This window comes from Juglans microcarpa x Juglans regia, chromosome 8S (genome assembly GCF_004785595.1).
Source record: "Juglans microcarpa x Juglans regia isolate MS1-56 chromosome 8S, Jm3101_v1.0, whole genome shotgun sequence".
In the NCBI taxonomy this organism is placed as follows: domain Eukaryota; kingdom Viridiplantae; phylum Streptophyta; class Magnoliopsida; order Fagales; family Juglandaceae; genus Juglans; species Juglans microcarpa x Juglans regia.
This window is the reverse complement of record NC_054609.1, coordinates 3,559,926-3,578,454: the sequence shown is the minus strand read 5'-3', so window position 1 is coordinate 3,578,454 and position 18,529 is coordinate 3,559,926. Positions and strand designations below refer to the sequence as shown.

Below are 18,529 nucleotides of genomic sequence, written 5' to 3'. Positions count from 1 at the left end.
GACGAAATGTTCTATTCTCCCACTGTCTCACCCCTCAATTGAGTTTCTCCCACTCCCTCACCCCTCGGGCTTCTCCCTCACCTCTCACCAGCGACAACCCCCCTCAGCAACCACCCCTCATGAGACGGTGAAGAGCGAGCCAGCCATGAGTTTCCATCCGAAGGTGGAGAGCAAGATATAGAGCTCGAGAAGAGAAAGGAACCCGAGAAGAAAGTAAAATCCTTTTGGATTCCCTTTTAATAAAAATATCTCTCACTTCATAGATCTAAACCAACTCTTGGCTTGGAATCGATCGAATTATCATATTTTCAAAAATGTCAGATCTATGTAAAGCATAGTTGGTTTCAATGCTTTTGATTACAGATGTTAATGGGGGTTGCAGTGACTGGTTTCTTGAAAGGGAACAGAAGGGATGAGGATGACGCTTTCCTTTTTTAATTTTGGATTTTGTTGGTCTGCATTTCTAGTATGTTCATTTTCTTGTGTTGTGATTTCTATTTTGAGGGTTGGGATTGCAGAGTGAGATAAGGTGGAGTACTTGTAGAGTCTCGAAATAGTTGACGTCTTTAATATGCAAAATGAACTCTTCAAATTGCTCAATTTACGCACTGCATTGTGGCGAATAAGTATTTCAAGCAAAAGTGCAGCTCATATTTTACCATTTTTTTAGCACAAACTCCTTTACCCTTGTTTTGGAGATATATCCCACAATCATTGTGGTTGGTGCACTGGCAATCTTCAAGCAAAATTAGGGTCCAGTTTTCAAAATATAAAAGCAAAATTTTCAAGCATAAACATGTACGTAGATCCATTTTCAAAAACATGTACGTAGATCCATTTTCAAGCATAGATATATGTAATTTGGAAGCTAGCTGTATATGTTGCTATAATAAATTGGATTCCTGTTTGAAGGAACGCTCTTGATTATTAGCATGTGTTTGAAATTAGGGGCCGGTATGGTCTTAATGAATTGAAAGTGGGGCTCCAATTTTGGAATGGTTCGTTTGGAGTCCTACATTAGGACATAGCGCAGGTGGTTGAATTACTAATTATTATCTTGTTCATGGAAGGCTCTTTGTGAGCACCTGGGAAACATAAAGATTTATGTCCATCTCCTTCACATGAGTGGTTGTCAAAGATGAAGGTTAATAGACTTGGTGCCATTCTTGTTTGATGCATGGCAACATTTTCTACAGTGAATGATTAAAATATTACTATTGATTTGTGCGAGTCAAAAGTTCTTGGTGTAAACATAGAAGAAAATAATTGCCGTCTAAATTTTCTTACAAAGCAAGTTTTTTCAGGTGAATTGATCAGCATACTAACAAATAAATTCCTCCTAGATTTTGCAGGTGGCTGCAATGGCTTGCTTCATTTCAAGCTATGCATTTGCAAAGAACTTGGCAAGAAAGTCTGGGTCAGGGATGATATCTTTTGCAACCAAATTTAAAAGCATCATGATGATATCTATTCGAGCTGCAAGTGTGTCGAGAGAAGCTGTTGCAAATGAAGATATTACTTATTTTGTTGAAAAGTTTAAGGAAAATAGCATCAGGATGGAACACTTTATTTTGTATTGTTGTTCTTGCATGTTGCAGCTCATTTAAGTCACTCTCGTATTTTTGAGTTCATGTGGTTGATAGTTTTGTAGAAAACAACCTACTTTGAAAATGCAGAAAATTGACCTGTTACGATCTTTGGGTTTCTGCGGTTGTGTTTGGGTTATTCCATTAAATAGTTGCAGATTGGCATAGCAAATTTTTGTTAATGGAAAACCTTTATTTAGTTTTGTTCTGCCACCTGCCTATTTAACTTGTTCCACTTTTGAAGTGGCATGTTTAGTTGAGTGGGTTCCATCTTCACTCACAAATTAACCACTTTCGAAATGTCAGCAACTAGAACCATTAACAATAATTTATTTGAACAATCAGCAAAAGGTTCTGGTTCAAAGGCCAATATGTTCTCACTCATATATACTTTGTCCTCACCAAGTTCCTAAACTAACAAAACATAGAAGAAATACATTCTGCTGCAATCTTATATCAAAGATTGCGAAAACAAGCTGCAATATGAGAAGTAGCAGCCAATCCACGAATATAATGTAAATGGAAACAAACCATCTTTAAGAAAATATTATATTGCACTTTACATATCAAATTACATATCTAGTTTACCCCCCTTTACAGACAAGAAAATATTACACTTCCAGAAATATTACACTTCAAGAAAATAAACCTTCGTGTATATTGAAAGCATAGATCCTCTGCACGCCCATATCTGATTTCACAAACATATATACGCATAATGGACGCTCATATCTAGTCTATACCTGTGCCAACAATACAAAAATCAAATAACTAAACTTAACACTAACTAACAGCTTGAAAAAATCAAATAAAATGTTATTATTTATACATGTACCAACAAAGGAAAAATAAAATGCTAACTAAACATAAGACATGCTAATTGAACATATTTTCACTAGCTGGTGAAAATCTAGATATGCTAGAAGATACATTTTAATCACCAAAAGTAAAAGCAAATGAAGTGTTCTGGTCTAAAAATCTCTCCCGGGATGAAAAGTATAAATTCATTATCATGGGGGCCACATCCAAATGAGGCCTTAGACTAATCACAGACTAATCACCATCTCAAAAGCAACATCCAAATGAGGCCTTAGAGAAGTTGGAAATGAAGAGTACGAATATGTTGGTTTATTTTTTCAGCCTATATAGTTTTTCAAGTCCAAACTTTTCAAGACCATAGCTATGGCTTAAATACATTCAGATTTATTTTATTTCATAAATCAATTTTAAAATGGATAAAGTTAACTACTTTTGTTGGTGAAATGATGTTCCTTTAGCCAATATAGCAGACCTTAGCAAGCAGAACATGCCTACGGGGGGCTAGCATCTTGGTAACTAAATCTTGGTTTGATATAATATTTAATTAGCTACACAATTTCATTTGTTAGCAACAACCAAAAAATCAGTGAATGGAATACAACATCAGCAAACCAAAAACCAGTGAATGGTATACGAAGTCAACCAAAAAATCAGTGAATGGTATACAATATCAATAACCCAAAAACCAAAATCAGGAACCAAAAAACACAGTTGATGCATTGTGTGGCATGGTATACGAAATTTATGCGTGCTGTGGACAGTTGATGCCATTCTCGGATGACAAAATACCCAAAAAGTCAGCAACCAAAAAACCCACAAAATACAGATCAAACAAACACAAAATCGCAAATCAATTAAACACAAAAACACACAATATGAGTAATGCTAAAAATGGAGAGATACTAGGAGACGAAAATAGAAAAATAAAAACCCTTTTTCTCTCATTTCTTACCCTTGTTGGCGGAGCCAGACGCCGCTAGAAGTAGACGACGGATGGTGATGATTTCAGCAGCAAGAATGCGAGCGAAGGGGTGAAGCCGTGCGAGAATGATGAAGCCAGAGGTTGAGTAGATTATTTATAAAAAAAAAAAAAAAAAAAAACTATTTTCGAACTTTTGTTAACCTTGTCGAAGGAGCCACACAGTACCGGAAGTAGATGAAGGACAGTGATGATGTCGACAGCAAGAATGCGGGCGGAAGAGTGAGGTCAGGGTAAGCAAAACGAGTTGGGGGGTGAGAACGAGGGGGTGAACATTTTTTTTTTTTTTTTGAGGGTGGGGTGGATTGAATTTGGATCCCTCCACAAATCAAAACCCACGTTTCATGTTTTTTAACCAAAAATAAAAAAATTTAAATGCCACATAGGCTTGGCGGATGTTGAGGAACAGTAGGAGTTGTATAGAAGAACTCTTAGATTATATAAAAATTTATTATAGTGTTTTTAACAAAATTAGAATACTTTTAATTTTTAACATTTTTACTAATCAAATATGTTGAATCAAAGTTTTAGCCTAAATATTATTTTGATATAAAAAATTCCTTCTACCATGTGCTATTTGTTTCTTGCGAGTTTACAACTCTAAAAAATTCATCTTCATTTTAAAAACACAAAGCATTCAAATTTCAAACTCAATTACAAAAGATGGCTAATCTCCATCGATCATCATTTCAATGACGTGACATATTTTGCTGTAAGTTTTAGTTCTGCAATATTATTATTAGTTGATGCCAATTTTTTCTTTTAATATCTACTATTAACGTTATAAAATTAATGTATATTTTTTTAATAACGAATAAATATTCAAATTATAATTAAAATTAAGATAAATAAAAATATCAAAATCAATATCTTAATAGAATACTGATAGATTTAGAATGTCTGTTATTTAGTATTGTTAAAAAATGACTAATTAAATTTATAAAAGTGAATTATCTAGCTAAATTTTGGCTAAACCTTGTGGAGTCGACTAATGCTCAATTCTAAATTATGCCTTCAATCCGATTTTAGCACCCTTTTTGCCAACGGGCAACGACGCACTAGCATTCAATTATGCAGCGACGGACCATTTGAGACACGTTCTTTCCCTTTCCCAGCCCACAACCACCACGAAAAATAGGTGAAAGAGACTGTCATAGTTTGAGCCCAATAATCGTTAGAAAGCATTTTTATTTGTTAAATTGTTATATGTAGTAAGAATAAATTTTATGGTATTTCGTATAGGTGACAAGTCACGAAGTAAAAATTTGAAAACGGCACTACGAGATAAGTAATTTAATCATAAATTAAGATTATCATATGTTAGTTATATATATTATTATTAAACCCAATTCTTTCGAAATTAGTATTTACGTACCACGCATGTCATGATATTTGCAAATACGTCATTTATCATATTTCATTCCGCATATTATAATTATGTATGTATTATGCATCTCATACATCTCACGTTGTGTAAGATACATAAGTTATCTTAAGTTCAAGTGCAAAATAAGATCAAATCAATTAATCATATGGTCATTCAAATGCATGGTACCAATGTGATTTCAAAGTGGACGTGCAAGCCACGGACACAAGTGTGGTCCACAGTAGTATGCCAGAGTACTGCACTTCCTTTGCTGCAGCAAGGGAAGTTAGTGCACAACCTTACACACATGGTTAAGTGTGTTGGTCAGTCAGATAAGTCAATTAATTCAAATAAATCTGTGATATGTATAGCATAAGCATCAATATAAATTATCATAATTTTAAATTCTCGACATAAAATTTTTATGAAAAATCTTGTGTTAAGTATGTTTATGGTATGATGAGTTCTTAATGAGTCATCGACTGATTTTAGTTTCTTTTATATTTTTAAACCATCCCAAGTAAGCACGATGATGAGAACGAGCAGGAGGGCCAGGCTTAGATGGAGCAATTGATTAAATTCTAGACTTTATACAATAAAGTATTTTTTATAACATAAATTTTATTCAGTTTATTTTATTTAATATTGTTTGGAGACATTTTTTATTAAATAAATTTTTTTATGAAATAAATGTAAATTTTTATTATATTGGAAAAATGAGATCTCTTGTCAGGATATTTTTATAAAAACACGTGACATCTCCGAGGGTGTTACACTCTCTCTCTTCACCAATAGATAGAATTTTAGAAAAAAAATTATAGTGAGTGCTAAATGATAGAATTTGCAGTGGTGCTAATTACAAAATATATATAAAAAAATAAATAAATAATAAAATAATAATATTTTTTTATTATTTAGCTCAAATATGCATAATCTAATGTGTAAGCTTTTCTTGATATGCATATAGAGAAACCAATGCTAGTACTCTTATGTAACTATGTTACAAGACCCCACGTCTCTGATGCCTTAGATAGTGAAACTATTTTATTTCATTTTATCTCATTTCATCATTACAATTTTCTTAAATTCTCACATAAAATATAATAAACAATTTCACTTTTTCAAATCACAAAATAATAATAATAATGTTAAAAAATAATATTTTATTCAACTTTCATCTAAACTCATCTCATTTTATCTCACTATCTAAATGGGGCCTAAAAATATAGAGTTAATGGATTAGACCCCTCTTCCAATATAAAAATAAGAAAAATTGTTTGCAGTTATCACAACTTTCCTCTTGATCTTTTATTAAAATTACCTTCTCACTCATATAAGCGTTTGGTTTATAATCAACAAAAACATAATATTGAATGTGTCCTAGCTTAGATTTTTATTATTTGTTTCTTATCTTGTCATGTCCAATCGCGAGCGCGCGTGTGTGTATATATATATATATATATATATTGGTGTGATACATTTTAAATGTCTACATGACATTTTTTTTAGTACTTTGACATGTTAATTGTTAACCAATTGAATTAACCTCATTTAAAATGTTATAGATCCATAAGGGTGACTAAAAATAATAAAATCTCCAACAATATATATCAATTTTGATACATGAACACATATAATCTTTTTTTATAAGAAAACAACACATAATCTCCTACAAAGAAAACATGAAAAATGGATTTTATTATATTTTATTGAAGAGAAGTGCTACAAAAAGAATTTTTATAAAAGTAAACTCGCAAACTAGCATGACTTCATATAATACATTAGATTTACTTTACAATAAAATTAATTTTATAATCTAACATATCATATTAACCCACGTCAGTCTGTAAATTTATTTTTTTAAGATTTTTTTTTTATTTTTTTGTAGTTAAGGCCAGTATTAGAATTTCATTGAGATATTAATTAATTATTATTAAGTTTAGCGCGATTCCAAATTGATCAGGCTGTCGAAACTTGAATACATAATTTCATCACTCTTACGTACAATATATTTTTTTTTTTTTAGTAAACAAATTTTATTGATAGAAATAGACATAAACCAATTTAGTACACACGCTAATGGTACAATTTTTCAAAACTGTGACGAAACTGATTGGCACAAATAAAAGTAGTTCCTAAATTTTACTTTCTTACAAATGTGATTATTTTTTATAGCTCTTATTTTGGTTCTCACTACATCAGAAGTCATGCACGGCAATGAGAACCAGCTGTGCATATTTCAAACAAGCAATTGGTGAGGCAGGCAAACGGATAATCCCAGGAATTTAAGTCCGTCCATTCAGAGTTAAATATGCACAAGAGTCGTACAATCATTTTAAAAAATAATGAGATTTACTATTAAAAAATTAATTTTTTTCCTGTAAATTTTGTACTTTTTTTAAAATAATTACATAACGCTTGCACACTCACGACTGCAACTATCATTTCTCCTTAATAGGAATAAACAAAGAGTTATTATAGACAACTAATAAGAGTCATTAAGAGTTCAACCTCCAAGGCAAGAAGTTCATTATTTCAGTAGTTATCATATATAATTGCGGCCTTATTTGAAGCACTTTAAATAATGGCAAACGGAGAGAGAATGGATGAGGACAGAACTGACCGCCACAATACGGAAGAAACCCCTGATCTCACCGAAGGAAAACCAGACCTGTAGCCAACCCTACTATTACATGGCAAAGATCACAACAAAGCAACAATTTCTGAAAGATGAGAAAGAATGGTTAGAATATCAGGCAGAAATAATCAGGATAACATCATTTTTAGAAGCCCTATAATTTTAATTTCGATAATACAAGGTTGACGCCCCCGGTAGCGATAAGAATCGATACACCATAATAGTTCCATCTCCTAGCTTTTCGGGTTTGAACCGCATTGGCCTGAAAACTAGCAGCACCATTGCGCAAAACAACCCCCCCCCCCCCCCAAAAAAAAAAATTTCTTCCTTTTCAGTTGCAGAGAAGCAAATATCACATTTTCCTTGACCTATTAAGGAACAGCAAAACAGCAATGCCAAGTCAGCAAGGAGCAAAAGGTTAGTTACTTCCTTGAAAATTTCCACATTGCAGATTGGAATTCTAGGGTTGGAGAAAGGCAGAGAGTTATCGGTGTTAGATATTTCGAATAAATGGTGCTGCTTCAACATCACTGTTTGGGGAGGAAGGCATAGCAACGTTTGTCAAAGCAACCAGAAGAGCTTTGTCAGTCAAAAATCCAAGTCTTCCAGTACCATCTTTATGCATAATACATGTAAAGGCTATTTGAAGCAGCACAGGCAAGTAAGTTCTCGGTTGGATGCCATGACAGGTGTAGCAACTTTGTGGTGAAATCAAAAGCACTTCCATTCACATCAACTCCAGACGTATCAGCTCCTGTAAAATGATTAAAAAAAACAAAAAGATATGCAGAGGGACAAGTCAAACATCACAACAGGATTCTAAACAAGCATGACAAGGAAACTTCCCAACATAAGTTTCCTGGGGTCCTTATTGGTCCTAAAAATGAACTACATCTTGTAGATGGTATATCAACTAAAATAGTCTGACCAATCATCATCATGTGAAGTTGAAACTTACATATTCGAGTCAAATAGGGAAAACTAGGCAGAGAATCAATTGATCAGTTGAGCCTAACAAAATGCATAACGTACAAGTATAATGAATATGGTTGGGCAGACAACAGCATTCACCATACACCTGTATTAAGTTCATGACCCTGGACTATAGCATATAAGAGTTGCATGAGAGAAAAGACGCACCTCGCCTAAGAACTCGGGGAAGGGGGCCCAGAGATTTAGAAGGCCTGGTTGGTGTTTGGACTTGTCTCCTGGAAGTGCATGAAATAAATAAAATCACTTCTAATATAGAAACAAAAGGAAGAAGTGTTTTTTAGTGCTACTCAATCAGAAAGAGTGCTTGTCAAATTAGTCGACAGGTACCAACAGCTATCAATCTGAAAGAGTGCTTGTTGAATTAGTCGACAGGCAGATACAGCTAGTCTCGTTGTTAACACCTAAACTAGCATGATATACATTTTCAGAGAATACCTCATGGGATTTTTGCTAGCTTCCAATGTTGTTGCTTCTGTGCTGCCTTCAGAACAACCAAACACACGAAACATATTGCTGGAATCATAGGAAAAATTTGCATCGAATGTTAAGGTGCAGTGACATTGTTAAGAATTTTACTAATGGTAATAAAAATGATCGTGCAAATATAGATAAAGCATACCTGTAGGAACCTGTTGCCACGTGAAGTCCGTCCCCACTTAGACAGCACTCAAACTTGTCGAAGATAGAATCATTTTCATATAAATCACACAGCTGATCAAAGCAAAGAACTAAAACAAATTAGACTCTTATAAATGCATCAAAACATTTTGACATCAGCAAGTAATAATACTGGCTTTGTAAAGAAATACGTCACCTTGGGTCTTAAATTTTCATGAACCTGAAAAGTTGCAACTGGGCCACTATCCATATTTATGTCCCACAGCTGTCAACCAAGAACCATGTGAGAGAAGAAAATAGGAGGCTATAGAAGAAGTAATGAAATGAGGGAGAAAAGTAGGAGATCAGAAAGGAATTGACAAATCTATTCAATCTGAATTCCATTAAGAAGTTAATCTTACTGCAGATTAAGGGATTACGATACTTCTTTTACAATCGTAATCAGAATAATTTATTTTTCTCTTGTTAAAAAGAGACCTGATTTTGCTTGAATCATAATTCATTCACAAATTACTCGTTGCATATACACTACATAAAACCATAACCATGCTCAGTAATTATTTTTTTATAAGTAAACAATTTTATTGAATAATGATAGCATAGCCCGAGTACAAAAGAAAATATACAAAGGTAAGCCCTATCTATGTTGAAGCAATAGAGACAAGAAAGTCATGAAAGTCGAGGCCATTAAAGTCTACAACTATGGCCCATGTAATAACCATGCTCAGTAATTCAAGGACATTTTAAGAGCACAGTTTAACACCTTTTGCTATAATCCACGTTACATTTATTTTCAGTTACATCATGCATTGACCATCCCAAATGCTAGTCAATTCTTACCCCACCCTGAAATAAAAAATAAATCAAATAATTCACAAGATGAAGTACCCTTAACAAAAAGCCATCAACTTATTTTACACATACCAGGTATGAAGAAACACCCAGTACTTAGTAATTTCATTTTTTGTACTAGGCTTGATGATCCAATTTCAGGTCCAATTATTCATGGAAATAGGAACTGAAGCAAAAAGAAGTACAAACCTTAAGAGTCATGTAGTCTCGACTAAGTATATATCTTCCATCTTTAGCAAATTTAATATCTGAAATTGACGCAATTATCTCAGTGAAGAAAGACCGAGAAGCAGGCACCTCCTGTTCCTCAAACCTGCACCCATAGTGAATTGAATCCATGAAGTCACCCTTTTCACCTAAAGGAAATACCATTGGGACCAAATACTCCTATTTATATTTTTCACGCTTTTATTGGTAACATGAAATAAAAGATAAAGGCAGTAAGGAGGGGAAAAAACGGATCCTTACAGTTTGCTATGAGTATCACACAAAGCTGACTGCCGCATATCAATAAGACGGATTGAGCCCCTTGAGCTACTGTATGCTAACATATTACAGTGAGTAGGGTGAAACTCTGCTGATGTTATTACCTCTGCAGATTTAAATTCAAGCAAAATGGATACAAAATTTAGATATAGAAAGCTCTTTTGACCACATTAGCATAAACTATGTATGAAATTGACTAAATAACTACATATTCAAAGTCCAACACAGCAGCTGAGAGAAGAAATTCAATGAGAAACAGATAAAATGTCTTCTCATCCACTCACCCTGGAAAGGAAGAAAATTTTAAGAAAGGCAGGGCACAACCATGCACAATAGAAAAAGTAAATACCAAGCAAAACAGAGACACCACAAAGAATGCTGATCTATCTATTCAGAATAGAATTTTCATTTTAGACTTCAAAATCTTTTAACAATAGTTTAACTAAATATGATAAATGTTCTAACAATCATGTAATTGCCACTCAGGATTCCATCCGTTCTACCAGTCAGATCCTCCATGTTTGCAGGCTTCACGTCAACGATATTGAAACTTTGATTGCTAATTTCTAAGTTCCAAAGGTTTATTCGCAGATCATCCGCTGAGATAAAAGTTTCACCATCACTACAAAATAAAAATAAAATATGAAGTAATCAGTGAATGCCATGAACATGATACCTAAGGAGATCATCCATTTCCAGTGATAATAACCAGGCATCACTACCAACATGCGTAGTGCATAGAAGAAGACTTCAAGTTAGGTCCAAATCCTTCTTTTGAATCAACATGTATAACTCTCATCCTTTTTTATCAGGGACTCACAAAATAGGCATAAAGCATATTCAAGTAAAAATGCAATCACAAATGTCATCATGAATATGCAACATAAAAGAGACATGCTATGAAGACAGAATTTATGAAGAAAAAGCTTAAAGAATGTATTCTACCAGTAAGTGAATTGCACCTGTTATTTGAAATAGAATTGATATGATAGTCATGTGCATGAGCATAGATTCTTCGGCATTTAGCCACAAGGCTTGTCTCATGGCTGTTCACCTGAATGTCACAAAATTGCTAAGTGTTAAGGATGCAAAACATATACAACTGTAACAGGATTTCAGTTAATGCAAGTGCCAACGGTCAAAGCCAGACAACAATGACATAATTATTAGCTGGTAATCCAGAATATTTCTTAGCTCAAAAAAAATTGATGCCGGGGAATAAGTAAATGAGAAGTGATATTTGCAGTTATGGAGTGCACAAGCGCCGCATAATCCTTTTGAAAAAAGTGAGTAAATACGGAACCCACATGAAAAAAAATAAAAATAATTATTTAATAGTAGACCCCACTCTTTTTCAAAACGATTTCGCGGCATTTGCACATTCCACGATTGTATGTAGCATTACTCTAAGTAAATCAAGTTGAAAACAACTACCACGGGCAGACATAAGGACGGGATGCCCCCAGATGGGAGAGAAGTTTCAATGCTTGTGTAATCAAAGGGACTCTCATTACACCCTCCATTCTCCATGCATGGTTTAGAGCTTGTTGACATACTTGAACAAACAACTGGACCATTTCCCATAGCTCTTGATAGATCCACATAGAAGTCACATATTTTCTTGACCTTCTTCTCTTGGATCTGCCCAACATTGAATCAACAGCAGCAGGAAACACCACTGATCAGAAACTCCCATGGAACCAATGTCATCCAAAGTAGTAATTCTGATCTTATTAGAAGAAGTTAAGATCTAAAATTCATATATGAATTTGTATTTGTACTAATAATTCAGACTAAATTAATAAAAAATGTGCGCTTTGATTTATGAAAGGCCTGTATACCCAGGATGCTTGTTAGTTTCAGTTGCGTTTCTCTGATTATGTTTGCAGCCACCAGAATCATTCAATCTCAGCTTCTCATATTTTACATGACCCTAAATCAAGTGCCTTTTCCCTATCAAAACCCTGAAACCATGTATTCCTATGCCTTCACCCACAAATTAATCAAAGAAACAAACCCTAAAATAAAAACTTTTACTGATACCCACATACTTAACCCTTTCTTCTAAAATCACAAACTATTGGACCCACAAATTCTCCTAATCCTAAGCTCACCACTAGTACAGTTAATCATTTCACTCCAATGGGAAAAAAGAGTAACAACTTAGGGAAAGCGCTAGTCAAATATGTGCTATAAACCTCAAAAAGGCTGGTACATTTGAATCTTTCATAGTGTCGCTTATAAAAGCCCAAACCCATTACTACCTTTATAACTTATCCACTTTATGTGAGTTATTTCTTGGCCCAGTTATTTCCTGACCTCCTAGTCGGGTCAGCCCATTGTAGATCGCAGCAAGGCTCAAGTCCTACATTCCTAGTTGGGATAGGCTCTGATACCATTTGTAACGCTCCAATGGAAGGCCCAAACCACACGGCCTATACTCTAAAAAGACTAGTCATTGATACAATTGGAGTCCTATTGGAACATCATAAAGAGTAAGAACTTCTCATTTCTCATTCCCAAGCAATGTGGGATCCTCATACACCACATACCCTTATTCTTATCATATGCATCATGCGGAATCACATCTAGCTACCCCTTAATTCCTTAATCATGTCATTCCAATCCTATTTTACAGTTCTTGTTTATTAATCATGTCATTCAATCCTGTACAATAGGAAAAGTCAAAGTTAGAATTGGATACATACTCATGTCTTGCTTTCCCACTTAGGAGTTTGTTTACTGATCAAAGTTGGAGTCCTAATCCTATAAGGAAAGGTTAAGATCTAGAGTCTTGTGAGCCTTTGTCCTCAAATAACTCAAAGTTTGTTAATAAAAACTGAACCTATTGATTTATGGAAGGATTGTATGCCTAGAGTGTTTTTTAGTCTTCTTTGCTTTCTCGAGCAATGTTCACAACCTGTGGGCAGATTCAATCTCAGCTTTTTCTGACTTCTTTGGTAACCCTAAACACACCCTTTCCTTTACCCTGTCAGAACCCTAAGACCGTATATATATATATATATATATATTTATATATATATATATTTCCTACCCTTTGCCAATCACTTACTTAAATATGCAAACCAGATGAATAATTTTACTGGTCCCCCCTATTCCAGAATCAGTAACCCTTCCTTCTACTATCCTCAAACAAAACAAACCTCCTTGACAAGCAAATCCTCCTAACCCAAGCCACTACAATCAAACATCACAGATTACCTAAATTAGTCGTCCCATGTCACATGATGGCATTTTAGTTTGTGGAGTACTTATAAAATACAGTATTGCATCTCATGAATTTATGAGTATAACATCAAGAGCAATTCACATGTGTGCTTGGACTATGCCTATTTGCTTGATTCAATAAAACATCAAGAGCAATTCATCTATAAATGAGATGTTAAATTCCAAAAGTCCCTTGCCCTACCTTCCAAAATTTTATTGTTTTATCATTGGAGGAGAGAAGAAATAGAGCACCATTAGCTGTCTGGCACCATCTAATCTTGTTGATTTTTTCCTCAATTTCCAAGCTCTTAAGATAGTCAAACTGTATTTAGGAAGATAAACAGGGATTAAAAAATGATTAAAATCCATATTCAAGCAATGAGGCCATAAATTAATGCAAATAAAAAATAATAATCACGAGAAAGCCATAGAAGCATTACCTCAGGTTCATGGCTCTGAAACTCAGTTTTATAGCGGAACTCAGGATGCCTACTGATTGAATAATCCATCATCTCTAGATCTTTTCTATGTCCACCATGCTACATATTATATGTGTACATAAAAAATTATGGGTAAAAAAATACTCTAAAACAAGAAAAAAATATAAAATATAAGCAAGCAATTGACAAACTTACATCCTTTTTTTATTTGATAAATAAAAATAGAAGACTAGGCAAAGCCTGAGTACACATGATAAATACAAGAGAAACACCTAGTTAAGAGGAAGAAGAAATAGAAACAATAAAGTCACAATAAATGGCAAACTTACATCCTTTGCATCAGTTCTCTCAAATAGAACCACCCGACCCCCACGATCTCCGGTAGCCAAGTGGTCCCCGGTTCTATCGAACTCAATAGCAGAAATGATATCCACTGAAAATAGAATATTTATCAACCAAACAGTTCAAATCAGTAGCATTCTCAAACACTATAGTCATTTGGAGAAATAAATTGAAGAATAATGTATCAAACCAAATCATCAAGTGAAAATGCCTTATGACACATTATACATTATACAAAACCAAACTTCATTCCAATTAATTCTATGTCCAATCGCTATTAAGAAGCAGACTGATATAATGGGAAAAAACCCTACCCTTCAACTCGTAGAGTTAATAACCACCATCACCAAACTTTAAAAAAACCTTTGGTGCATAATTAACAGGCCTAGGCCACCTAGCAAGATTAAGGATGCAATACCAGTTACCCAACCACTCAGCTGCTTCTAGTCTTTTACTCATACACAATGAAATACCTCAGGTTTGAAGATTAATCTAACCAAATCTGTACTAGGTCCTGTAAGGGACATTGCAAAGATAGGTGATCTAGCTATCATTCCTGGGTGTAGTGTGGTAGCCTTACCAATGAAAGACTTGGGACTATCTTTGGGACATCTTTCAAAACCAAAACAATATGGGATGACATTCTGATGAAGATGAAGTGTACACTGCACGGGTGGAAGTCTGTCAAAAGCGGGCCAGCTCAACTTGATCAAAAGCAGTCTATCTAATGATTCTAATCTACCCACTTATTACTTGTCTTTGCTCCCCCTCTCAGTGAGTATGGAAAACTGCATATAGAAGCGTCAGAGGGATTTCTTGTGGGGTGGTAATGGTATTGGGGATGCAGCCAAGATTCATCAAGTCAACTGGACCCAAGAATTGCACTCCAGCTCCCTCGGGAGGGTTGGGGGTTAAGAATTTGCTGGTTTTTAACTAAGCAATTGGGGAAATGGCTACGACGCTTAGCCAAGGAAAGAATGGCATTAAGGCATTCGGTGGTGGAAGTTAAGTATGCAGTACACGGGGCAATTGGTGTTCTCATGCAGATGGAGGGTCATATCAGGTTGGGGTGTGGAAATTCATAAGGAAAGGATGAGGGAAGTTTCTTTTCACACTTTGTGGTTGGACACAATGCCAAAAATAGATGCCTTCCCTATATTCTTTCATCAACTATATTCTACTAGGTTTAGATTCTCAGTCCACACTCTATTTAACGTCCTTACTTCTAAAAATAACCCCATTATTTAAAAGGCCTTTGAAGGGCTAAGGTTCCTTCATGAGCTGCATTTTTTGCTTGGACAGCCTCTCTAGGCAAGATTCTCACCATTGATACCCAAGGAAAGAGACATTGTAGTGGTTGATTTGTGTTGCATGTGTAAGAGAAGAGGAGAATCTGTGTATCATCTTTTACTCCATTGTGAGATTGCTAGCGCGCTTGTGAGTGACTTCTTCTTCAAACATGTTGGTTTGTTTGGTTCATGCCCAAAAGACTAGAGGACTTATTTTATACTTGGAGAGGGCTAAGCGACAACCACAAAACGGTTCTTACTTCTAAAAATAACCCCATTATTTAAAAGGCCTTTGAAGGGCTAAGGTTCCTTCATGAGCTGCATTTTTTGCTTGGACAGCCTCTCTAGGCAAGATTCTCACCATTGATACCCAAGGAAAGAGACATTGTAGTGGTTGATTTGTGTTGCATGTGTAAGAGAAGAGGAGAATCTGTGTATCATCTTTTACTCCATTGTGAGATTGCTAGCGCGCTTGTGAGTGACTTCTTCTTCAAACATGTTGGTTTGTTTGGTTCATGCCCAAAAGACTAGAGGACTTATTTTATACTTGGAGAGGGCTAAGCGACAACCACAAAACGGTTCCTGCATGCTTTCATATGGTGTATTTGAACAAAAATGAATGGTAGGAGTTTTGAGGAATGCAAACGGGAGGAGTTCAAAGCTTTCTTTTTCAACGCTCATTTCCTTTGAATAGCTTCAATAGACCAACGAACTTTAACCTCTTTTTTTTTTTTTTTAAGTAACTTGCGGACTTAACTTTCATGATATTCTTGTTTCTTTTTCTCCTTCTAGGTATATATTTCTTGTATTCTTCCTGGGTACTTTGATTACGCCTTTTAATGAAGTCTTATTACTAATCAACCAAAAAACAATTATCAATTACCAACGATCAAATTTGGACAACGAATGTTGACATAAGCAGCCCAATTAGTAACAAATTAATACGTTTTTTAGTAATTTAAGTTCTAATTATCTCACCACAGTAAACCATGATAACATAATAACTCTCACCTAACCTATATTATTTCCCACCACGCGTCGAAGGGCTAACCACAAAGTGGTTCACATAAAATGAAAATAGCCTGTTAAATTCTATCCAAAAACTAAAAGCCACTCTATCTATCAAATTCGCATATTACTTTAGCATTTGAATGTGCAAATCTAGCTCACCAAAAAGAAATATGGAAAAATAATCGGTAACTCAACAAAATAAGTGCACATCAAGAAAATATAATAATCAATGAAAATAAAATTGTTTCGTAAACGGAATTGGAAAATCGAACCTTCCTGAACTTCTTCCCCGGCCGTCCGTTCCCCGAAAACCTGCGAGAATTTCCACTCCAGCGGCTGCGTGGCCGCAGCCGTTCCTTCGCCTCCGTCGAGCATCTCTCTCTCTCTCTCTCTCTCTCTCTCTCTCTCTCTCGCAAAATCCCGGACCAAATTGGTAAAAAAAAGGGTAAGAAAATACGTAACTCAAATCCACAAAAGCAGTCGATCTGAGACTCGGTTTATTTTCTATAGAAATATATTTGATTCAGGAAATGCAGTCTCGCCCTTCACCATCATCCTCTCCCACCATTAAGTGTACGGACTCGAACGACGACGAAGTTCCTCTCTGAAGTTCAATGTCCGTGTCTCGTGCGTCGGATGAAAAAATTCAATGAAGATTTCTCTCTCCTCTCTCCCCAACTTTTAGTTTTATTTTTATTCTCTTTTTTGGATGAGAATAAAAATAAAAATGGAAAACAACGACGGAGCAACGTAAACGTCGTCGCTTTTGGAGGGCTTTTGGCTGATTGCTTACCTTAACACTTCTTTTTTTCCTTTTTTTTTTAAAGCACTCATACCTCTTAAATATTATAATAATTGCAAGGTATTTATTCATTTGCTAATTAATTTTTTTCTATCAAAATTACGTGTTTATTTATTTATTTATTTTACAAAATATTATTATTCATCTTATTTTTAATAATACTTATTAATCTGATTATTTAAATTGTATTGAGTAGTAAATAAATAAAATAAATAATAATATATACACAATCATTTTAAAATTATTTATATAATTATGTTTTAAAATGAATGTATTTATTTACAGCAAAAAAATGAATGTTTTTATGTAAAATAATATAATTTTTATAAAATATCTTTCATTTAAAATGTAATTTTATAAAATATTGTAAAAAATATTATGTGTATATTATTTTTCAAATTTTATAATTAGGAAATAAGTAGAGAGGCTGACAGTTGGAAATTTGGAATGGAATATTATGTCAAGCCTACGAAAACGACATGTTTTGACCCCTACCTTATCTCTCTCACCTTAGATTACAATGCATATCTAGAGAGAGAGAGATGTGTTTTCTTGCGAATTACTCTTTGACACGTGTAAGTGCTTGCTACACGTCAAACATGATGGAAACAAAAAGAAGTCACGAAGTCAAACATGAGTGTATTTGTGTTAGATGATAACGTTTTTATCTCTCGTAAAATAATTTATACATAATATTTTTTATAATATTTTAAACAATTATATTTTAAATGAATAGTATTTTTATAAAATATCTTATAAAAGTAATATAATTATACAAAAATATCTTCATTTTATAATATTATTATACAATATATGTGGCGTCCCCCAATCCCCCTTATATAAATACACAGGGATCGAGACGCCAGGATGGTGACAACACGGTCACGCATCCCAACGAAGTGCCAGTGTGTGTACATGCAACAGTGTTCAAATAAAATAACGCAGCGGATAGTCAACTAAGTACCAGAATTTAATTACAATCAAACATCAGTAAAGATTTAAATAGCAGTTATACAGTCATTCATAAAATAATTTACAATAGTTTTAAAATGTACAAACGAGTGATCCCAGATCACTCGT

The 18,529-nt window shown here is 34.4% G+C and overlaps 1 protein-coding gene across 4 annotated transcripts; it reads right to left on the bottom strand.

Annotated features, from left to right (window-relative positions):
* Positions 1 to 7,283: 7,283 nt before the first annotated feature.
* On the bottom strand, positions 7,284 to 17,328 carry LOC121244436 (serine/threonine protein phosphatase 2A 55 kDa regulatory subunit B beta isoform-like). Of its 4 annotated transcripts, none has more exons than XM_041142508.1 (14): positions 16,920 to 17,328; positions 14,335 to 14,438; positions 14,006 to 14,104; positions 13,768 to 13,887; positions 11,769 to 11,978; positions 11,300 to 11,391; positions 10,841 to 10,959; positions 10,320 to 10,443; positions 10,041 to 10,164; positions 9,196 to 9,264; positions 9,001 to 9,092; positions 8,817 to 8,894; positions 8,529 to 8,596; positions 7,284 to 8,142 (listed from the first exon to the last, which is right to left on the bottom strand). In XM_041142508.1, the coding sequence occupies exons 1-14, from the start codon at positions 17,020 to 17,022 to the stop codon at positions 8,006 to 8,008; spliced, it is 1,539 nt and encodes a 512-aa protein (XP_040998442.1). In that variant the 5' UTR covers positions 17,023 to 17,328; the 3' UTR covers positions 7,284 to 8,005. The 4 variants fall into 4 exon arrangements, with proteins under 4 accessions (XP_040998442.1, XP_040998444.1, XP_040998445.1 ...); XM_041142510.1 differs by having other exon boundaries at positions 11,772 to 11,978; positions 16,920 to 17,327; XM_041142511.1 differs by lacking the exon at positions 10,841 to 10,959 and having other exon boundaries at positions 11,283 to 11,391.
* Positions 17,329 to 18,529: the final 1,201 nt, after the last annotated feature.